Source organism: Lactuca serriola, chromosome 5 (genome assembly GCF_051521515.1).
Source record: "Lactuca serriola cultivar US96UC23 chromosome 5, Lser_US96UC23_V15, whole genome shotgun sequence".
Lineage (NCBI taxonomy): Eukaryota > Viridiplantae > Streptophyta > Magnoliopsida > Asterales > Asteraceae > Lactuca > Lactuca serriola.
Window position 1 is genome coordinate 192,427,530 of NC_136412.1, and position 25,276 is coordinate 192,452,805.

At 37.0% G+C, this 25,276-nt stretch overlaps 2 protein-coding genes across 2 annotated transcripts; both read left to right on the top strand.

Moving 5' to 3' along the window:
• The first annotated feature begins 19,327 nt into the window (after nt 1-19,327).
• Nucleotides 19,328-20,814, top strand: LOC145053415 (ylmG homolog protein 2, chloroplastic-like). Its single transcript, XM_079001457.1, has 3 exons — nt 19,328-19,762; nt 20,076-20,275; nt 20,362-20,814. Exons 1-3 carry the CDS (start codon nt 19,442-19,444, stop codon nt 20,639-20,641), a joined length of 801 nt encoding a protein of 266 aa, XP_078857583.1. The 5' UTR covers nt 19,328-19,441; the 3' UTR covers nt 20,642-20,814.
• Nucleotides 20,815-23,397: 2,583 nt separating this feature from the next.
• On the top strand, nt 23,398-24,990 carry LOC145053417 (uncharacterized). Its single transcript, XM_079001458.1, has 7 exons — nt 23,398-23,648; nt 23,844-23,880; nt 23,989-24,059; nt 24,142-24,236; nt 24,354-24,421; nt 24,517-24,627; nt 24,713-24,990. The coding sequence occupies exons 1-7, from the start codon at nt 23,444-23,446 to the stop codon at nt 24,843-24,845; spliced, it is 720 nt and encodes a 239-aa protein (XP_078857584.1). The 5' UTR covers nt 23,398-23,443; the 3' UTR covers nt 24,846-24,990.
• The last annotated feature ends 286 nt before the right edge of the window (nt 24,991-25,276 follow it).

Here is a 25,276-nt window from a genome sequence, read left to right on the forward strand (position 1 = left end):
TAGAGCGTATCAAAATTCTCCCCCTCGACAGATGACGAATCATTTGGATGTGAACCAAAAATTCTTTCTTCAACTGGGCTTTTGGGCTGATCCGGACTTTCGGTTGTCACTGGACTTTCGGGTGCAATAGGACTTTCGGGTGCTGTAGGACTTTCGGGTGCTACAGGACTTTCGGGTGCTGTAGGACTTTCAGGTCCGACAAAGATTGGATTCTCCCCCTGGATATGTGAGTCCTGTTGATTTGAAGAGAATTAATTCTCCCCCTCGACCGAAGTATTGCTCTGAGGAGGTTCGTTTCGAACTGGTTCTCTTTCTCCCATTTGTTTGGCTGCATCTTTAATAATCTGCTTAAGGTGATCGATCTTGTTGTCTGTTGCCTTGGCTTCCGAAAGAGTGGCTTTCTCAGGTTCATCAAATAAGTCCATGAACTGGTCAAATAAATTGGCGATTGAGGCTGTGACTTGACCTGTTTGAGAGAAAATATCTCCAATTGTTGCATCAGTGGACTTCAACTTCTTGACATAATTATCATCGAACGTCACATAATAGGTTTCTTCAATTCTTTTAGAACACTTATTCAAAACTCTGTATGCCTTTGAAGTAAGAGAATATCCCAGAAAGATCCTTCATCAGCTTTGACATCAAACTTGTTGCGATGCTCTTTGGAGTTGAAGATGAAGCACCTTCAACCGAACACGTGAAAGAACTTGACATTCGGCTTCCTGTTGTTAATAATCTCATAAGGGGTGAGAGAGAAACGCTTGTTGAGGTAAGATCTGTTTTGAGTGAAACAAGCTGCAGCAATGGCATCTGCCCAGAAATATAGAGGAAGTGAGGCAAAACTTAGCATGGTTCGGGCCGCCTCACACAGGGATCGGTTTCGCCTTTCGACAATTCCGTTCTGTTGAGGTGTATAGGGGGCTGAGAAATTATGACTGGTGCCTTTTTCTGCTAAGAAATCTTCGAATTCTTTGTTCTTGAATTCCAGTCCATTGTTGCTCCTGATGTTTCGAACAACTTTCCTCAATTGCACTTCGACCTGCTTGATAAAGATCTTCAGCTTGGGAGTCGCCTCAGATTTGTGCTTTAGAAAGAATACCCAAGTAAAACGTGAGAAGTCATCAACAATAACAAGGATATACTTGTTACCGCCAATGCTCTCGATTGATGATGGACCACATAAGTCGATGTGAAGCAACTCAAGTGGTTCAACAACTTTGGTGTTTATGATTGTTGGGTGACTTTGACGACTTTGTTTCCCCATTTCACATGCAACACATAGGTGTTCTCGATCGAACTTAAGCAGTGGAAGACCCCGAACATGACCACCGGTGACTAGCTAATTGATGTCTTTGAAGTTGAGGTGTGAGAACCTTCGGTGCCACAACCAACTTTCGTCTGAATGAGCTTTGGACAAAAGACATATGGCTGGATTCCCTTTGATTGGTCTGAGATTCAGAGGGAACATTTCACCTATTCGATCTGACTTGAGAACGACTTTGTTGGATTTCTTCTCTATTATTTCTGAGCCTTCGTCATCGAACGAGACTTTAAGACCTGTACCTCCCACCAGTTGAGACACACTGATGAGGTTATGCTGCAATCCCTCTACATACACCACCTTCCTTATTGTAAAGTCTCCATTGGTTATCATCCCATAACTCTTTATCGTTCCATATGAGTTGTTACCGAACTTGACATTGCCACCGTTTTGAAGTGACCGAAACTCCCTTAGCTCTTCCTTCCTTCCTGTCATGTGACGTGAGCAGCCACTATCTATGTATCATTCGTCGTCGAACTGCTCGTCACTTATAACCTGCAAAAATTAAGCAGATTTAGGAACCCAAAGTTTCTTGGGTCCTCGTGAGCCTTTTACAGAAATAGGAATAGTAAGAGAAACATCAACAAGATATGTTCATTTTATTAAGGTTGTTTCATCTTTCCTCTTAATAGTAAACACTTTGATTTTATTGGAGTTAGATGCAGGTATTTTAGATTCAGGTTCGGGAGTTTGGACTTTAGCTTGCTTTCGGTCTTCATCTGCTGAGGAAATCTTCCTTTTTCCTTTCAAATCCTTCGTCAATTGTGAGCTTGGTGTAGGACGAGAATTGGGCTTAGAAGAAGAATGAGAACGAGAAGAATTAGAAGAATAGAAGTTAGAATGAGAATCTTTCCTGACTTGAGGTTTGAAATGATCCTTTCGGTTGTGATCATTTAAGGGACCGAACCTGGACTTTCGGTTGCTGTTTGTTGATGGACCGAAACCAGGCTTTTGGTTGTTGTTACTTTCGGGACCGAACCTGTCCTTTCGGTTTTGTTCTTCCTGTGGCCCGAAAGTCTTCTTCTGGTTCTTTTGATCCATTGGACCAAAGCTCCTTTTACTCTTATTTTCTTCTCCTTTTGGCTTGGAGTTTCTATCAAAGTTAGAATAGTGAGGATTTTGGGAGCGCCAAAATTGCTTTCGCTCTGAGAGATTTTTCTTGTATCTCAGATTTCTCTGCTGCTTTTGATTTTTCACCTGTTTCGGTTGTCTGTGAATGTTTGCCTTTTGTTTCATCTTCTGAACAATTGGTTCACTTTCCATGGAAGTGGTTTCGCTTGTGGAAGAGACGCATTCTACCGGAACCTCTTTTGTGCCACTGGTACTAGGCACATCAAAACTGGTAGGTTTATTTAGTGGTTCTGCCACATATCTACTTTTGGCTTTCCACGATGTTCGCTCCGACAACCAAACTGTTTCATCTGCATTGTCTATCGGTGCAGACCAGAAAAACTCATCACAGCCATCTGCATTATCTTCATTCACTATGGCAGTGAGTTCGGCTGTCTGATGTTCAGTTACTCCTGTGACCTTATAAACTTGATTTGGAGTGGTTCTAACCTTTTGGTATACAACGACCTTTTCTTTAAGGATTGGGGACTTATGTTTGGACAAACGATCGAATTCCACAGAATTTTCAGAAATCAAGTTTTTGTGGTCTTCAGGTTCGCTCCTAATGAACTCTGAACAGTCAACCTCATCCTCTACAGAGATTTCACTCATGTCATCGCCCTCACTAAGTTTAGACGCATTTTCAACATCAATTTTGTTTTCTGAACTTAATTTGGTACTCAATGAGTCAAATTTTTGTATAGTTTCAACTCTGAGTTTCAACTTATCATTCTCATCCAAAAGATTTTTAAGCATGTCTTTATGGTCTTTGGACTTTATAAATGATTCAATTTTGTCCAGACGATACATGTAAGTGGGATTTACATCATCTGAAGATACAACACTCTCGCAGTTGTATGCTTCAGCATCGATTTCATCCTCCTTTAGCTCAAGGAAGGGCAAAATCATGCGATGTATCTTCTGGCCTATTTCCTCTGTTTTAACAATTTAAGATTGTCTCTTTGCAAATAAATGTTTTCATCCCTAGATTTAATCAGCTCCAACTCCTTCTGCTCAATCCATATCCTTCGCTCCTCACTCTTGGATGATACCCTGCTTATTTGGTCAGTTAGATTAGAATTCGTGACACGTGTTTGAGTTAAACAACTATCTAGATTTGAAATTCTTGAATTCAAGCCATTTAATTCTTTTTAATATGATGCTTGTGGAATTTTAAATGAAACAAAAATGGATTGTACCTTCTTGACCAGTTCATCTAGTTCACTGATCTGCACACTGAGAGGCTTCGTTGTAAAGCACACGTCCTCTCGTTCCTTAGCCTCTTCGTTTCCACCATCAGTGTTGTATCCCCTCTTCTGGGATACATCTGTCACCATCAGACATCTACCACCAACATCACCACTCTTCACCACATAAGCCTTTCCATGAGAAGGCTTTCTCACTTCATCATCCTCTGAGTCGGTTGACCATACTTGTACGCCACCAAACTCATCATCATCTACCGAACCCTGCACAACAAGAGCATTCATAGAGGGATTAGTAACAACTTTCTTCCTCTTAATCTTCTCCAGTCTTTTCAGGAGACTTGCTTCTTCATCCTTCTCCTCATCTTTCTCTGCCATTTTCTTCAACACGCAATCTTTTGCGTAGTGATTTTTCCCACCACAGTAGGAACAGCTGACACCAGAATCAGCTTCACCCTTCGCTTCTTTCTTAGATTCTTCAACCTTCGGCTCCTCTTTCACTTTTTTAGAGTTGTAGCTTCCCTACCAATTTCGGTTTTTGTTGGTAGGGAACTTCTTCTTGATGAACCTCCTGGGATTTGACACCATCATAGCATAGTCTTCAGCGGTTAAATCGTAGTCTCCCAGATTCAAATCTTCTTCTTCTGCTGCTGCTGCATTCTTACCTTTGGATAGAAGCGCCAAAGACCCCAAGTTTGAAACCACGCTTTTCTATTGTAACACTATCTTTTCCTGGGATTTCAGAATCCCCACCAGTTTTGCCAAAGAATACGATTTGAACTGCTCATGCGCTTTAACCGTTGACACAACTGCTCTCCATTCGGGTCTTAGGCCATTCAAGAAAGTGACCTTCTGTTCAATGAGCTTCCTTTCAATGTCATGTTTGATCATCTTGCTGAGAAGATGATTGAACCGATCAAATGTTTGCGTAACAAATTCTTCTGGCTTCTGCTTGAACTCTCCAAATTCAGAGAGAAGTAGGGTCTGAATTGAGTGCTCCAGATCTTCATCTGTGGAGTACAGCTCTCGCAACCGATCCCAGATTTCCTTTGCTGTACCACAAGAACTTACTAATCGAAATGTGTCGGATTGAAGAGCGAATCGAATTAGTCTCAATGCCTTAATGTTGCATTGGAACTTCTCTTTTTCATCCTGAGCGACGTCCTTCACATCTTTTAACAGATCATTATACTCCTTTTGAGTTTTAATGATTTTTGAAGTACTTGATTGAGTGAAGGGGCCAGCTGTGATAGCTTCCCATATCAGATACCCATTATCTTCCGATCCAATAACATAATCTTCAAAATGGTGCGTCCACACTTCATAGTCTTGAGTGTAGAGGATTGGAATCTTGGTTGTTGATCCGATGTTGTTAGAGATGTTGATGGGATTGGATTGAGAATCGTCCATGCTTGATCGTTTAACCTGTAATAAGATCAGACTTTGTAATACGTAATATTAGGGCAAGATGAATAATTAATGAGATACGTCAATTATGGAGTGACGGCTCAATAAATATCAATGAATGCAGAATGAACCCTAATCGCTTCTTTCACATAAGAGATGTGTATGAATTACACAGTCTCCTGCTCTGATGCCAATTGATGAGTTGGAAAACTCTTTGATCATTTAGATCTTAAACAGGTTAATCACAATAATACTAACAGAAATATCAAACACATGAATGAATCAAAATATGCTGAATGATTCAATAGATTCACGCCTCAGCAGAGCTCGATAAAGAACTTCCGCTGTAGAGGCTGTTTAGGGTTACAATCGATAAAAAGTATTTGCTGTGAATGATCGACTCAAAATCTTACGTACAAAGATGCATGCAAGCATCTATAAATACTAAACCCTAGAAAATAAATTACGGATGGACAGGCCCAATCCGAATACAAAATTGGACTATGAACCGAGCCCAAGACACAACACCTAATGAACCCTACAGTTAGTAAAGTGGGAATTCATGTAGGCCCTTCCAAAAATCAAAACCATTGAGAGCTGTTCAGCACCAAAGACGCCTATAGGAATCCACCAATTTCTAGGTCTCGCTGACTACTATCTTAGGTTCATTCAGAACTCCTCTCGAAGTACGGAACCTCTTACGACTTTGACCCAGAAGGGAGTGGCCCTTGACTGGGAAGAGAAGCAAGAGAAAGAAACCTTTGGAATTCCAAGTGAGAGACCAAATTCTTTTGGAAGTCTCACCCTGGAAAGGCTTGATACGCTTCGGAAAGCATGGAAAGCTAAATCCAAGATAGTTAGGGCCTTCGAGATTCTTGCGAGAATCGACCCAGTAACTTACAAATTCAACCTACCCCGCGAACTCAGTAATGTACATTCTACCCTCCACGTCTTGAACTTGAAAAAGTGTCTGTCCGATGAGACTCTTGTAATCCCACTCGACGAGATCGAGTTCAACAAGAGCCTCACCTTCATGGAAAAACTGTAGTGACCATGGACCGAGAGGTCAAGCAGACGAAGCAAAGCCGCATCCCATTAGTGAAGGTTCGCTGGAATGCCAAGCGAGGACCTGAATACACTTGGGAGCACGAAGATCATATGAAACAAAAGTACTTACATCCTTTTCCCTAATACACAAATATTTACCTTACATTAAATTTCGGGACGAAATTCTCTCTAACAGGAGGATAATGTAACACCAGCAAAATTTAGGTCAAAAAATAAATTGTTCAATAACCTTAATTGGGATAAATAAAGTGATAGAGATTGTAACTAGGTTTCCAAAAATATAAAGAACACAAAAATCCGAGCTATAACGAAGAAGTTATGACCAATCAAAGATCCGCGACAAAACCAACAAAGCGTAGTTTAGTGTAAAAAGTGAGTTTAAGATAGAATACTTTTTAGCCTTAATTATCTTAATGAAAGTTGTAGAGTATGTATCCACCTTCGCGTGGATAAAAAGAACGTCAAAAACAGAGCTCGTATGCAAAAGTTATGGCCTTCTGAAGATACAATTGTCTGAGAGCAGGACGCGTGTCAGAAACCCTAATTTAACTGAACCCACGACGTGAGCATCATTTCTCACGACGTGAGGAGTCAAATCACCACTTTTCAGGCCTAGAATGCAGAAGTCAATTCTACGTATAAGACTCACGACGTGAGCCTTAAAACTCACGACATGAACAGTCTGAATGACCCTTCCAGAGCAAGTTGATGAGTGACGCATGCCATGAGCGAAGCGGGACCAAACTCACGACGTGAGTTATGAAAACTCACGATGTGAGAGTCGAAATCATGCCTATAAATAGAAATAGAAGCCTTCCTAGTTTGGTTGCTCATTTCCATCCTTTCTCCTACTTCTACACGCTATTAAACCCTTCTAAACCAGTAACACCTCTCACACACGACGCGAGTTCCAATGCTCCGAATCTCCCGAGAAACTAACTTCTTTCCAGTCAAAGTACTGCCTGCGTGAAGCTCGTTTCTTCACCCAAGACTCGCGGTTATGTCAAGAACGATCCTTCTTGGAAACGAAACGCTGCTCGATTCACCACTTATCAAGCGAGTTGATACCCCTTAATTAACCTTTTAAATGTTTTTAAATGCTTTTATAGGGGGGAATACAAGTCGAATCATACTAGTTATTATATCAATCACATGTGATTACTAACTGGCATACAAATGGATTTACTACACTTTTAGCTGTTTTACTCATTATACTACTTCAAAATGATTTCTCAACACGTTTTTACATATTAAAATATTTATCAAACTGTCTTACATACTATGTCTTTCCTTTCAAACTCTGTTATAACTACGTTTCAAACAAAGGCCTTCATGTACTTCAAGCCGTGTTTCAAACAAAGAATTTCTTACACTTTAAACTGTTCTTATCAGACAAACTGCTTTTAAATCGCTTTATAAACTGACATCAAGTCATCAATTCTTATTTATTAACTTTTCAAAGGTTTTACAAAACTTCTTTTATACTTTTATATTGTCAAATGCATGCCTATATATGTATAGTTATATAAGTAATGTTTAAAGGACTTAGGACTGCTAGCTCGCTTTAATTCCTTTTCCTTGTTTGGATGTTGCCTTAGGGCATCAGATATTTGTCCGAATTTCGTCTAAATATTAGTTATATATTATGTATCAAGGTTCTAAAAAGCTCGCCATGGCGCGCCACGACTTCAAGGCTTGCACCTGCCGTCAAGCTTTTCCAAAACGCCGCCTTACCTCATATATGTGTATAAAAAGAATAATAGTTGAAAATACATATAAAAATATTAATTATATAGAGAATTGCCGCCTTAAGTCACGCCTTACAAACGTCATGACTCGCCAAGGCTCGGAAAAGCTTGAGGCGTGACATTGCTGCCAAGTCACGCCTTACGTTATTTAGAACCTTGTTATGTATACATATACAGACATAAAAGTCCTATTAGTCAATTCAGTACCTTTGGGTAGCAAAGGCATACTTTCGGTTATACACGTACATTACTAGTAACTATAATAGATATAGTTAGGAGATACTATTTACTATTCCTAGTACAAGGAATCACACTAAAAGTCAGTTCATACATGAGTCAATACATACACTTAATACATACTATACGAAGAGACACTAATACATACTATACGAACAGACATTAGTACATACTATACGAAGAGACACTAATACATACTATACGAAGAGACACTAGTACATACTATATGAAGAGATACTACTACATACTATAGGAAGTTATACTTCTACATACTCATGGATTGACCATCCTACACTTGGCTGCTCGCAACAGAAGGTGTGTTTATCTTCGGGTGTTCTCGGTTGTACTGTTCGGCGAGTTACCATGCCGTGTTTATCCTATACAAATGGATACATTCTTAAGGATTATACAATTTTCCTTACTACCTTTACTTTGTGACTCATTCACATAAACGATGAGGTAGATTATATTTTGATATAAATATACTATTTTCCTTATTACCTTTATTTTGTGACACATTCACATAAACGATGAGGTAGACTATATTTTTATAATAATAGTTACACAGGGGAAAAACCGTCATTTTTACAATGATACATACTTTCAAAACGGTCGGGCCTTGGTAGAAGACTACTTTTTATACTAGTAGGAAATATGAGATTTTCTAGGGTTTTCATATTTATACAAACTTTTCCTCAAAACAATTACAAGTCTTTCATTACAATTTTTTACAAATCAATGACACTAAAATACTTATGAATTCACCAGCTTTATGCTGATACTCGTTTTCAAAATAACTTGTATTCTCAGGTCACTAATAGACATGTACGATGACCAGGTTTTGAGAAGACAGAGCAGTCAAGACTCGTCTTTTATTTTGGGCGTTCTTTTTATGCACACTCTCGTTTTAACATATTCTATGACTTTCATTTAGATCACTAAGTCTAGATATCTCTTTATCTTAAATTCATATTTTATGTCATTCAGCGTCGTGTCGGTTCTGTCGCGAAACTTCGACAGGCCATAACTTCTTTGTTATAACTCGGATTTCAGCGTGTTTTAGATGTACGTAATCCTTGTAACATATACTACAACTTAGTTAAGATTACTCCTTCTAAATATTTTTCCATCAAAAAGTCATTTTTGACGCTTATCGTCTCTAAAGTAACTAGCCCTAATCTACGGGCGTTACAATTATCTCCCCCTTAGGATGATTACGTCCCGAAATCATCAACGAAATTGGGCTTGTATAATGATTTCATATGTATCTCTTCATCCTAGGTAATAACCGTAACTCCTATGTTTCCTCGAAAGAGCACCTAACTCTAGGGCTTCTTGACTGCAGACTATGCTCAATCTTGCATCTGCTTTTCATACAATGTTGTACTTTCAATCATAACCTTCGAGTTACCAAATAAGTCCTTATTGTGGACTCCTTCTTCTTCTAAGGATAAATACTATCCTTTATCTATTGTAGCAGACCGATAGGTCATGCTCTAATGACCTCTCATCGAATGATGCAACGCTTAGACTCAGGTATTTTAGAGTTAACTTCCAAAATGGAATATACCTTCCTTCATATTCTAATGTGATATAATCACATTTCAACTTGTAGCATTTCTACCTACAAACTTCTTTAATAATGAGTGCAATACGATTGATCGCTTGATTTCAATCTTCTGACTTACGTCAGATGTTACATCGAACTTGGTCCTCTGGACCATGTAACATACTCACCGTAGTCGGACTCAATTTGATATGACCACTAGGTTCAGAATATCAATCATCTTCTTAGTCATTACCGAAACAATGGTAACGACATACGTGAATAAAAACGAAATCAATTACTAGCTTCTTGGTAACCTTGTGACTTTCCCTGATCCAAGCGTGAGTCCTGTGCTTCCAGTAGTATAGATCTCTACTACTATTCACACCTACTCATACTCGTCCCAAGTATTGTCTCGCAGTCCCCAAGTCCTAAATCACAAAAAAATTTAACACATACGAATGTGTCCAATTAATCATACAAATTTTCCTAGACTAAATTAGGACTTCTTTCATGCACATCGTCACTCATCAATTCTACTTCAACTTGGTTGGTGATGGAAATTCCAGACGATGGGACAACTTCAAGAATTACACCAATCGTTCCATCATCCTGCCAATCGAAGGTGTACTTCAGGCGTATCGTACTCCTCTAAACATTCCGTTATTTTATCATACATATTCTAAAGGCAAGATACCACTCTTACAATATCTTATGATAGGTGTCATTCACTATCATAAGCCTTTCATTTCCTCCATTTACTCAATTCTCTACGATTCCTCTCCATAACGTTTTGTACATCCAAGCAGACATTCAGTGTACCGGGCGAGAATTTTAGATAAGAAAGCTTTATTTACGATAGACGTATAAATCTCCTTATCACTCCGAAACGTTTACACGCTAGTTATAATACCGTAGTCGTACGCTTAGAATCCTAAACACATAAGGTTTCTAGACTCGGTCGGCAACAGACCATAGATCCAAACAAATAATATAATATATGGCAAACATATAGCATTTAGCACATAAAAGCATTTTAGGCAACTTTCCTAAAATATTCTAGTGCTCGTGTCTTAAAATATGGTAGACACTCGTCTCACAATCATCGCTTAGCATTATAAGTTTAAGTCTAGAAATCCTACAAATTCCTAGTTCGCTTAAACTAATGCTCTGATACCAACTGTGACATCCCCAATTTCACGGCCAGAAAAGACCGATTTGTTTATGCTTTGCTTTATAAAATCAGACTAATCATTTGATTAAAAGAGTTGCGGAATTTGTTCCCAAGACAAAATGTGATAAGAATTTATCAAAGCATTTCTTTAAAGAAATGTATATTTCATTATATAACAAAATCTCGGGATGTCATGTTCCGATACAGACCAAAAGCATAAACATAACAAATTAGACCTTACAACAGTTATTTATGACTACTGGCCTATAATCCATTATCTCTCGTCATGTCAACCAACTTATGCTCTCGTGCCATAACCTGTAATACAAAGAAAACTGAGTGGGTCAGGCTTGGGAGCCTGGTGAGCATATAGGTTTTTTTAACCCACAATAACATAATTATTAAATTTAATCATTAAACAATCAACCCAATTACCCATCCCCATTATCTTCTTTATTTCTTAAGGTTTTACCCTAAGAATCGACTATCCTTTATTCGTTCGTTCCTAAGGATTGACCTAAGGAATTGGCACGAAGTCCATTGCTGCCAAAGTTTATCTATCAGGTATTAAATCCATAACTATCAGGCGTTAACTACATAGTCACCAAGGTTCACTTAACAAGCGCTAACTCCATAGTCGCCAAGGTTTACTTAATAAGCGCTAACTCCACAGTCGCCAAGGTTTACTCAACATGCACTAACTCCATAGTCGCCAAGATTTACTCAACAAGCGCTAACTCCATAGTCGCAAAGGTTTACTCAACATGCATCTTTCATCACACATCAGCTATTCCATCTACCCATGTTCTACCCAACATATTTGTAGATATAAAGTACATATATATTTTAAATCATATACAATCCTGTATAAAACATTCATCCAACATCCATCTCAAATAAACAAACAATGTATAAACACATAACACATATTTCATAGCAAATACTTCATATCTATGTGTTAGAAGAAAGTAACTACACACTCACACCAAACATATACTTAATACATTCAAACAATACTTGTATTAAAATCTTGTTTATGAAAGGGACTATACACTCACTTGGTTAGACAATGCTCGGACAACACTACAACTCTAAGAGTAGTATTCTTCGGTGAAACCGAGATATCGTCACACACCGGGCTTCTTGCAGGCAAAGCTTCGGCTCGGAAAATCTTTTCTTCTCGGGATCCTCGGGCTTCGGGACTTGCTTCGGGTCTCGGGATGATACCGGGGCTTCGGGGGTACTTCTTTTCACATAAATCGAGGTAATATGGGTGAGAGAAGGGTGAATTAGCAACCTTGGTCGGCTGCCCCTTCAAATTTATTTATAGGGCAAATTTCTCATTTTCCACGTCGTGGGCACTTCTTCCACGTCGTGGGCTTGTTCTTCATTGCGATGAATCTGGCAGACTCCAGGAGACGTCATAAAACATGCCACGTCGTGGGCACTGTTTCCACGTCGTGGCCATTGACACAACTTTGGGGTTCGCGCCCTGAATTTCAGAAAGCCATAACTTTCGCATACAAACTCCGTTTTTGACGTTCTTTATATCGACGCGTAGGTGAGAATATGCTCTACAACTCTCATTTAGACTCCGTTGGCTAATTTTGATTTTATTTTTAATATATTACTTTTATATTATTTTTAGTAGGTCGGGACAGGAAAACGCCATTAGAAATTCATAACTTCTTCATCCGACGTCCGTTTTCGTCTATCTTTTTACCCTTGGACTAACATCGACGAGATCTTCGATTCTCGTTTAGATTGTTTCGGCTAAAAATCACTCGATCTCATATTCGAGTATTCGGGTTGCATACTGCTAAGTCGAAACTTCGGAAAATCATAACTTCCTCATACGAAGTCAGATTTGGGCGTTCTTTTTATGCACGCTCTCGGTTTAACATATTCTACGACTTTCGTTTAGATCACTAAGGATATATATCGCTCTATCTTAAATTCATATTTTACGTCATTCAACGTCGTGTCGGTTCTGTCGCGAAACTTCGACAAGTCATAACTTCTTTGTTATAACTCGGATTTCGGCGTGTTTTATATGTACATAATCCTTGTAACATATACTACAACTTAGTTAAGAACTTAAGATTACTCCTTCTAAATATTCTTCCATCAAAAAGTCATTTTTGACGCTTATCGTCTCTAAATTGACTAGCCCTTATCTACAGGCGTTACATGGTATATGCAAAAACAAGTGTACAGATTCTTGGACATAGTTTTTTCAAAAACTACGTGATTGTATAGGCAATATGGAGGATTTTACAATTATATATGATAGGTCTTGTCACACCCCAAAACCAAGAACGGCGGAAACGTTCTGGGGCAGAGGACGTCATGTAATGTATCACAACAATGTAAAGTAGTAAACAAGCAACAAAATCATCCATTGCATTAATAGTATGATTTTAATTACAAGTGTGTTCTTTCATAGTATATGACAACATAATGAATAATCAAAATAAAAGAGAAGTCTTGACTGCTCCGTCTTCACAAAACCTGGTCGTCGTACCTGTCTATTTGTGACCTGAGAATACAAGTTATTTTGAAAGCGAGTATCAGCCAAAAAGCTGGTGAATTCATAAGTATTAATGTGTCTTTGATTTGTAAAACTGTGAAGTAAAGACTTGTAAACATTTGGAGAAAAGTTTGTATAAGTATGAAAATGTTTGTAAGTAGTCGAATAACGTTTGAAAACCCTAGAAAATCCCTATGATTTCTACTAGTATAAAATGTAGTCTTCTACCAAGACCCGACTGTTTTGAAAGTAGCCTTCTACCAAGACCCGACTGTTTTGAAAGTAGCCTTCTACCAAGACCCGACTGTACGACTATTATTATTATTATTCTAATCTACCTCATCGATCATGTGAATATGCCACATAGTAAAGGTATTAATAATATATTACCTAGAGTTTTATATCCTTTTGTAATTATCGTAAGTACTGTAGTATTTGTAATAAGTGACTACTTTTGTACTATTTTGCCTAAATTGAGGGTTAAGGCATAATATGATGGCTAGATCCCATGCTAAACGCTCCCTGTCAAGAGATTATAGGAGCCAAACATGACCCCTGCAATGATTGCAAGCCGCGAACATCCACATTACTATGATCACGTATACCCAATATAACTATCACAATGCATTATGATTCATTGGTATAGTTAGATCCTGAAATTGTTCCATGCTATAGCACCTTGTTATGTCTGTTCTGTTATCGTGTATTGTAATCGTATTTATGTAAGCGTATTCATGTAAGCGTATCTATGTAAACGTATTTATGTAAGCGTATCTATGTAAACGTATCTATGTAAACGTATTCATGTAACATGTAATGTACTAGTATAGACTCATGAATGAACTGACTCTTGTGTGATTCCTTGTACTTGGAATGGTAAGTGGTATCTCCTAACTATACCTATAATAGTTACTAATAATGTACGTGTGTAACCGAAAGTATGCCTTTGCTACCCAAAGGTACTGAACTGACTGAGGAAACTTTTATGTCTATATATGTATACATGCTATATAACTAATATTTAGACGACATTCGGACGACTAACCAATACCCTAAAGCCACATCCCAACGAGGAAAAGGAAATAAAGTGAACTAGCCTTCCTAAGTCCTTTAAACATTACTTATATAACTATACATATATGGGCATGCATTTGACAATATAAAAGCATAAAAGAAGTTTTGTAAAACCTTTGAAAAGTTTAATACTAAGAAACGATGATTTGATGTCAGTTTGTAAAAATATTTGAAAGTATTTTGTTTGATAAGACAGATTAAGTATAAGGAAGACCTTTGTTTGAAACTCAGTTGTAAAAGAGTTTAAAAGGAAACATACAGTATGTAAGACAGTTTAATAAAGAGTTTTAAACATATAAAAATGTTTAAGAAAGTCATTTGAAGAAATCTGTTTGGTAAAACAGTTAACGTATAGTAAATTCATTTGCATGCTAGTTATTAATCACATGTGATTGATATAATAAATAAACATGATTCAAGTTGTATTCCCCACCCCCCATAAAGCATTTATAAACATTTAAAAACATTTAAAAACATTTAAAAGGTTAATTAAGGGGTATGAACTCACCTGCAGTGAGTGGTTTGTTCGGAAGTGTTGGACAAGGTGCTTGGTGTCAAGTGAGGACTTGAACACACACAATGGTCCTAGTTATCATATAATAAACATATGTAATCTAATTAGTCAATTAATAACTAATTAATCAAGTTAAGACACCCTAGGTCATGGAAATACTTTGATTCAAGTGCTATAGGCACCAAAGGGTTGCACCTAAGGGCTGTATGACATGGCATTGGAGTTTACGGCCCATGAACCACCCCTTTATGGAGTTTACGGCCCATAACCATTTCCCCATGAGTTTAGGGCTGTAAAATCATGTTACTAAGTGCCAAATTGTGTTTTGAGGTCTTACAAGTCATGATTGGGCATCAAATGATCAAGTCCAAGCCTTAGGAAAGCATTAGGGGCATAATAAGACCACCTTGTGGAGTTTACGGCCAAATGACCATATTCTTATGTGTTATCAGCTGTAAACTCTCTTAGGGACATGTTTTTATTGTTGTTTAAGGTCTTAAACACTTCCAGGAAGGTTCAAGGTTGGCATCCAAGGCTTAGGAAGGGACTAATGTCCATTTTACCACTTAAAAAGGGGTTTACGGCCCAAGAACATCCTTGGCCGTAAACTCCTTTGTTCTTGTGTTATTTGATGATTTTCAAGTGTTATCAAGTTCATATTAAGCACCTAAGAAGCTAGGGCAAGTTGTACTTACAAGATAGAAGCTTGATTTGGTGTTTAAGGTCCAAGAACACTAGTGTGTGCTCTTGGTGTTTTGAAGATCTAAGTAAAACACAAAATTGAATGGATGAAATGATGTATAAACACTAGGTATTAGGTTATAACAACAATTCAAGTCGAGAAACACTTACATTTTCGGGAGATCGGGTGAAAGACGGGAAGATAGTTGAGAGAGAATAGAGGGTGTTCTTGAGAATTGAAGTGAAAAGTGAGGAGTTTGGGGAGTAAACTCATGCCTAAGGCATGAGTTCACGGCCACTAGGGAGTTTACGGCCCAAACTCTAAACGTTTGGCCGTGAACTCCTTATTAAGGTGGTATGTGCGGTTTTGCAACTCCAAGACTCGAGACGGTACTTCCTTTCATCCGTTCCTTTGAAGAATAAATACTAAAAACACTCAAACGGACTTTAAATTGGCTAAAAATTATTAGGAAATGTAATTGACTTTTAATTTAAGTGCTTGAATTTAAAGTTTGAACAAATGAAAATTTCAGGTTGTCACAGGTCTTCATTTATAGTGACATTTGTTGCCAACATTTTTCATCACGCTCATCATGGAATATGTGATGTCCTTTTGTATTTCAACATAGTAGTTAGATACGAGCAGAGTAAGACAATTAAAGGAATTTTTGGGAGTATTGTAGAGCCTATACAGTTGATGGTTTTAATGTCGCCATGGACAGAATGAGAAAGATAAAAGAACCAGCATGAGAATACTTACAAAGTATAAATCCTGAAACTTGATCTAGGGCACATTTTAGAGGCAACCAATACAATCTTATGTCGTCCTACCATATGGAATCCATAAATGCATTATCTACACATGCACATAAGGTGTCGTGTTGATTGACTTTTTTCGTGCAACATTGCAAAAGGGGTGGTTTCAAAGACATAACTTTGCAGGTAGTAAGTTGTAATATTAATGTTTGTACGAAATGTTATCAATCTTAACTGTGTAATTTTCTCTATTTTTTAACGGAAGCAACAACACTCACCCTTTGGGCTGGTGATATTATAAAATACAATAAGACTACTTTTACTAATTGGGATGTTCGCATGATCTCAAGTAAGAAATGCGAGATCAAAAAGGTGAGACAAAACGTCATTGTTCATTTCCAACAAATAACATGTACATGTAGGCATTTTAAACTTGACATCATACCTTGTGTGCATGTTATAAGAGTGAAATAGACCCGTACGGTTGGAAAATACCGATTTAGTCGAAATAGACTCGGGGTGAAATAGACCCAGGAGTGAAATACACTCGGTACAACCTTGAGCTGATATATGAATTGAAATATATTTGGGGGTGAAATAGACTCGGTACAGCCTTGAGCCGACGTATATGTATGGTATGCGGTATTTTAGGGAACTTACTAAGATTTATGTTTGCAGTTTTTGTTTATCGTTTCAAGTATTTATGGTTCGCACGGGAAGTGCCTGATGTGACTGGGCAACATCCTCCAACGCTTTTCGCATTGACTATTTATGGTTTTACTGTGATGTTTAAATAATATAATCATTTTGTTTGGTTTTGGAACAACATGATGTATGGTTTTAAGTGTTATTAAAATGAAAATTTTTCTATGAGATTTGGGATGTTACATAACTAAAGGCCATAGCTAAGTCAAATTCACATAAGTCAAGTAAATCCCCAATATTTAAATCCATTGACTCAACCTTTATATTTTTCAACTAATATCAATAAATTTGACAGTCAACTTATATTTTTTTTTTTATCATTTTATGAGTGAAAGAAAAAAAAATCATATAAGTTAACTAAGAGAGTGAATGACTCAATACAAATTTGGTGTGAATCATGTTATGGATTTAACTTATTTATATAGTGGTTGAATAAAATGTTAGGTATGAGTTATATGTATTCGTAAATCGAGGAGTTATATTGATGTTAGGTAGGAATTGAATGGATTTATAGAAGAGGTGTAAGCATATGAATCGTTTTCCCCTTTTAAAATGGTATAAATATGCAATGGTTAGATTTGTGACCTCATTAAAAAAGAACATTTTTAATTCAAAAGAAGGGTTGTAGTCACAAACAAAATTGTTGTATTAATTTTGCCTCACCAACGACATTCCATAATTTGGTAAACTTTTGGGTTGGTTCAAATGGCTATGGGTTGCTGAGAGTGCAATACAAAGAATACAATGGCTTATATACGATTCATGAGATTTTTCTCTTTGCATGTCACACCACTCTTCTGGTACACATTTGTATATAGTATCAGAGCATTAGATCAGATCCAGAAAAACAAAACAAAACCCTAATCATCCCTCATGGACGGCGATGATGCCTCCAATAATAATAAGAACAAGAATGATGGAGAGTCAATTGATCACAACTCTCCCCTCTATCTACATGCTTCCGACTACCCAAAGCAGTTACACGTGAACGATGGGCTAACTGACAAAAATTATGGCGATTGGGAACAAGAGATGATGATTTTCTTGTTTGCAAAGAACAAAACCGGCTTCATCGATGGCACCATTAGAAAACCAGAGGTGAATTCCGACAAATATCTACTTTGGATGCGTTGTGATGCCATGGTCAAAGGTTGGTTGACCACCGCCATGGAGAAAGAGATTCATAACAACGTGAAGTACGCCAAGACAGCCACATAAATCTGGCAAGACTTAAAAGAACACTTTGGAAAAGGAGAGTGCACCCAAGGCTTATGAATTGAAGCAGTCGCTAAATACCACCCGACAGGAAGGCACAACTGTGTCAGCCTATTACACCAGATTACGTGTTCTGTGGGAGGAAATGGAGTCAATTCTTCCGACTCCTCGTTGTTCTTGTGATGGCTGCTCATGTGGGCTCGCTAAGAAACTCACTGAAATCAAAGAAAAAGAGAGAACCTTCAAGTTCTTGATAGGACTGGATGACCAATCCAGATTTATCAAAACACAAATATTGGCTATGTAGTCAACACCAAAACTAAGTACCGTCTATCACCTTGTTGCTGAAGATGAGCAACAACGCATGATCACTAGTTCAAAGAAGCCTGTTCATGAGACTGCTGCGTTTCAAACCAGTTTCCAAGAGAAGCGTGATCAACAAAAGAACCAACATGAAAAGAACCGGATGAAACCTGAGAAAAGCACTCCTCAAACTGGACCTTGTAGTCATTGTGGAAAAGAAGGGCACGATAGGGAGGTATGCTTCAAAAGAATCGGCTATCCTGAGTGGTGGCCAAGCAAAGGAAAGGGAAATAAATTGAAACCAGGGGTAGCCATGGTCGAAACAAAATCATGCCCTATTCCAGGAATGACATCCGGACTACACTTAATGATTCAGTTTTATCAATCAACACGTTAGTGTGCAACTTTTAATCGAATATATGATACTTAAACGAACGAAAACCAAATTTGTTCTCTTGAAACAACTCAGACTTTTAGGCCCAAGTGTAACCGGATAGAACGCCCGTTGGCCTTAACGGACCGATTTTTGTAGGATGATCTGCAATTCACAACTTCTCCGTGCAATGTTGTCTAGCTTTGTCCTCAACGCCTTTTTGAGTTTTTGTGCACTTCTACTCGCTCCTACCATTGAAGGACTATATGTGTAATTCTATCGTAATCAAAAAATTTCTAGGTTTTATGTTATAAAATTCGGACGTATTTGACTTCTTTTTTTGGTTGGTTTTTAATGTTCATATGTGGCTCCAATCCTTACATACAATACATCACCAAATCCTATCTTCACCTCCACACTCCCTCCGTGGAGTCGTAGAAATTTGACAAAATTTCTGCTCATTACAGAATAGCAATGCATTCCTCTTCGTCTTCTACAAAGAATTCATGTGATGATAATCCAGCTAAGAAGACTGCCAATTCTTCCAACAAGTTTGTGATAATTGGACTACCTCTCTCCACACTCCACACCCCATCTCTCTTATTCTTCAAATCAACATCCCCCACCACCATCAGTCATCTCCAAAAATTGGTCACCGAATCGTCCAACAATTTGATTCATAACCTCCACAACTCCATTGATAAATGCCTCAATTTCCTGCATCTCTTCGCTTCCGAAAATCCCCTTTTCGCCAAATTGCAATCTCTCTCCTCTGAATACCACAACTTCTGCCAGGTAATTTTACTCTTCTACCCGTGTTTTAGATCGATTACTCTGTAATTATTCAACGTATTTATAGTTTCTATGGAAAACGAGGTTGGATTGGAGATTTTATATCATAGAAGCTCTCATTAGTTCGCAAAATTGATATACACACAAAGCGAATCATTACCATTACAGTTGCTTCAGTAATTGCCCACCGCTATAGGTATTGGTAAAAAAAAAAATTTAAACAACACTAAATAATATAAGATCTATTTTGTATATCGGGTTAAATGCAAGAAATAGGTAACTTACCTTCATTTAATTGTTTATCATAATTCAATAGATTAACCGCAGAAACCAGAGGAATTTGAAGTCTGTGTGGAATCATGATTTTGCTGCAATTATCCCAGGGGATTCAGTGGCAGGGCTTGTGGTATCAAATGGTGTTCTAAATTTCTTGAACATTTACAACACTTTGTTGGTTGTAAGGCTTGTTCTTACATGGTTTCCCAATTCCCCTCAAGCCATTGTGAGTCCACTCAGGTAAATAAATAAAATTCTGTATTAAGTCAACAAAAAGAAACATCTTACACCATTAATAACAATGTTGTTTTTACTTTTTTTTACAGCACTTTATGTGACCCTTATTTGAATATATTTCGTGGGGTGATCCCACCACTTGGAGGGACATTGGATCTTTCTCCCATACTTGCATTCCTTGTACTAAATGCATTAACAAGCACTGCTTCTGCACTTCCTGCTGAGCTTCCATCCACAGAAGCTTCATCATCATCTCAAACAAGCCCATCATTTCATACACAAATAATGTCTCACTTTACCTCCTCCCAAAAGAAATGGATGAAAAGGTTTGATACAAAAAGGTCAAACGGATCAAGCGTTGACCACTAAATCATGGGATAAATGATACAAAATCAAGTAATGAGTTGGAAACTTGTATAATTCAAGTTTTGATAGCCTTTTTGGTATTACTATGTATTGTGTATTTTTGTATTGGTAATCATTACTTCCATATTCGTATCATTGATTTCATTAGACAATGTGAATTTCTGCTGCACAAACTACTTCAACATGCTCAAACTTCGTTATGGTATAAGTACATAGTACTTAGTTTTCAATGATGGTTACACCTCCTTCTAAACTACACCTTTATTAATATATTGATGATTATATTTAGACCTTTATTATTAGCTATCAATTGTTTTATAGCTATGAAAATAAAATAGATGTCTTTTAGATTATAATTTGAAACTTCTTTGGAGTCACAAAATCAAAATTTCGGATCGTGCCAACTATAATTATGTTGACATCCACAGGGGTGGAGCCAAGTTTTAACAATAACGGGGCTGACACCCTCACATTGTAATAATATTTTAAAGTATAATTTTACTAATACTATCATATTATGAAAATATTCTTTAGTATTATTAACCGGATGCAATAATGGGTCACACACATCTTCTATTCATTTGAAAAAAGAATTTTCTTGCTTGCAATTTACCCTACAAATTTATAATTACAATCAACCAAATTAACAAAATCATAATTAAATTATTAATTAGAAATTACAGTAAATAAAGTGTGCAATAAAAATTAAAATTTACCGTAAGAAAATTGAAATCATTGATGTAACAGTGTTGCCGACAATTGTTAATTTAAAAATTAATCTCTTCGACAGCTACACATTATAAAGTCGGTATTGGCCTCATAATTTCCAAACCCTTATGACTCGTTGTTTTATGAATATATAATAATATAATAATAGTTGTATTTTTAAGTAATTAGGAGGGGTTTAAGTATTTATCACTAAATGGATATGAGATAGCAGTTTATCACTAAAGCAATAAATCTTATAATAATATACCTGCAATTTAAAAGGAGGTTGGAGGGGGCAGAGCACCCGGCACCCCACTTGCTGCCTCCGCCACTGGACATCCAGATAAACGTTTCCCTTTTCTAATCGTTATAATTTAATTAATAAATTAGACAATATTAAATGATTTTACAACTTAATATATAAGTATTATGTAATACATAATTCAAATAAAGAAGCCCTAACTTATTATTTAGATCCCCATATTACTTCTTAATCTAACCTTCTCTTCACGGTAATACAATAGGGAAGTGATTTGTACACAACAAATTTTTTCCGTACACAACAATTCATGCTTTATAGAGTTGTACAATACAACATTTTAAAGCATAAATTGTTGTGTATGGATAAAAAGTGTTGTGTACGAATCAGCTTCCTAATACAATCAACAAATAGCCGGTTTTTAATGGCAAACAATAATATTTAATACATAATTATTATTTTTCAAAGAACATAACATATATACAAAAAATGTAAGGGTATGCATTTGCATACCCGTTTTATACATGAGATTGGTCCCTTGTTATAATGTTAAAATGAAATGAAAGGAGGTTTTTAGTAATTTGATACAACCAAAAATATAGTTTTACTAAAGTGTACACAGTAAAAAATATTGACAAATATGCGTTATTAAGAAAAACTATGTCATTTTCAATAACTAATTAACTATGAAATATTATTCATATATTAAGTTGATATAAAACAATATAATGGAACCATGTGATAAAAGAGACATTTATTAGAACCGCTTCATCTTAATCACTTATACTTGTGGATTACACGTGATAAAGTTAAATATAATTTTTGAGTTAGGTTTTACATTTTACACCATCTTTAAATTAACATATCAAGTAAATTATATTGATAATTCATAAGTTTTAGCATTAAGATGTTAATAATTTGTACTAATGTGGTATCAGGGACAAAACGCTTACACTAGCTATTGCCCCACTCTCCCTCATCGTCGAGCCACTTTTTTCTCTCATCAACCACCTTTTTTCTCCTTATTCCTTCTTTACGACCAAACCCAAATTCCATCACGCATTAGCCATGAATAACATGAAAACTTTTATCCCTATCACTCATGAAAATGGAAAAAAGACAACATTCTTCATTGGTAGAATTGTTCAAGATACACTTTCATGCATACCAAATCATCAATCACATCCTCCCGACTCCCTCCATTCACAAAGACATTCACAAAGACGCCTCCCCGTCCTTCGAAAAAGATATCAATTCTCTCTTCCTTATAATCAAGAAGTCAATTAATTCCTACATCTTCTTCCCCAATGTACCATTCCCATTTAATGGAATATTATCGGCTTTATATTCAATAATAGATAATTGGTGGCTCAATGGGTAACACTTGGGCATCCATAAGAGAGGTTTCAAATTCAAACATCAGGGATTTCAATCAAGGGTTGGCCAGGAAAGTGTGTGTGACACAATTCCAAAATGAGTTAGTATCATCGCCAAATACGAGCCCTTTCTTCAAATCTCACAATATCAGGGAGCCACGGTGGACTGGACAACAGGAAACCCATTTAATGTTCTTGTTTTAAGAATATTAGGATTTAAATGCTTCGTATTATTGCTTATACAATGTTTTACGAATATTGTGATGTAACTCCTTTGTATTATTGTTTACCCAGTTACCCTTATGTATATGTATGCAAACTTGGATATATAATAAACGGATATGAATTGATACCGAGTGAAAGTATAAGGGGTATATATATAAATATGTGAAGGGGGAGGGAGTGGAAATGGATAAGAGCCTTTTGAGAGAAGGAAATGGCGAAGTGAATTGAGAGAAGGAAATGGCGACAGCAAACACCATTTCGCGACTTGCCACTCACCAGTTCAACTCGAGGATTTCCCGACACATTGCGCCACATTCATCACCGGAGAGAAAGTTGAGAACTTTAACAGTGAGGTGCGCAGTGTTCCCTGAGGAACGGCGGGAAACTAGGCGACTCGTCTCCATCTCCGTCGTCCTCCTCCACTTTCTCTCTATCCCAAAAGGTACGCACTGTTTTGTTCATTAATTTACACCTACGATCCATCAAGTAGCATACCACACTCTCTGAAATAAGAGATGTTGATTGTTGGGCAGCTTCCTTAGAGATTTTCAGTTGCTTTATAAATCGTAGCGTTTTGTTACTGTTTACCTGATATTCTGAACTGAAATTTGGCTTTCGAGCTTGAATTTGGATGCAGATGCGACAGCTAGCCCATTTGATAAGTACGTGAAAAGGTAATTAAATCCTAGACGATGATCTTAACTTTCGTCATTTAGATAAAAATCATGCGTAATTTATCTGTTCTTTTACTATTAAACCTTCATCTGAAATGTTTCATCTAGAAAAAAGCTTGAACCACTGGAGGCTTACGTCCCAGCCATCATCCTGACTGAGATGCAGATTGAAGAACTAGGTAGCCCTATTTTCTCTACCTTCACCATTTTCATACTTGAGTTCACAAGTAGAGCAATGTATTTGATTGACACTTTATGTAGGTAAAACACTGGAAGCTGAGCAGCCTCAGTATGCTGCTTGCAGGAGTCTTTTACGTGCTGGCCCAGCAGCATCATTGAGAATGAACATTCGAGCAGTAAGTCCATGCTTTTTCTCAACTTTTTTTTGACTTAATCCAGTAAGCTATATATAGTATAGATGGTGTTTGTTTTTGACTTAATACAGAGGCTCTGAAATGATTGTGATTGTATAGGTTGCACAGTATGCAAATGAAGTTGGCAATGATAAAACTGCTTCCAATGATGTGGATCAATGTCTCAGGTACCCCTTAATTTTGCCATTAAGTTACTTAATTTGTTCCTCATACCTTTTGGAAATTACCATTTTGTCCTCACTAATGGGCTTATGTCTGAAAGAGCATTGGAAGAACTTGATTCACTATTGCTACATGCATCAAGAAATGAACCTGGAGCTTCAGTTAAATCAATGAAGTCAAACATTGGCATAGCTGTTAGTGCATTAAACAGGTAATTTTACTATGGTAGTGTTTGGTATGATGGAATCAGGGAAGGAATGGAATGACTTATTCCATTACCTTGTTTATTCATGCAGCCTACTTGAGACTGTTCCTACAGACATACTGAAAAAGGGCAAGGCAATAGCCGATGCATATAATACACCAGAAGAAGATTTTGCACCTGAAAATTTGGACCCAAACTTGAAGCAGTTGGAATCAATACTATGAGTTTATGATCATGCAAGCTATATAATATGCCTATAGTTGGTATGTACAGTTTGTGATCAATATTCAATATTATGATGAGGCAAAATAGAAACAAAGAATTTATCAAATAGCCCAAAGTAATGATATTTAGTTATTTAGCACATAATTAATCATCAAATTGTTTTATTAAGGGTTAATGACTCGGAGAGGGTTAGGTACTATGCCCATGTACAACATTTAGTCCCTAAACTGTTTTTTGTATATGGTTTACCATTAAGCTTTTGGTGTTCAGAAACTGTCATTATAATTGGGTATTGTAGGTTGTCTGTTACATTTTTATACACGATTTACTAATAAACTACAATTATGACTAGGTATTAAAGGTAAATATTGATTTGACATTTGTTTATTATGTTTGGTGTATACATTTAATCATTAAACTCCCTTGGAAG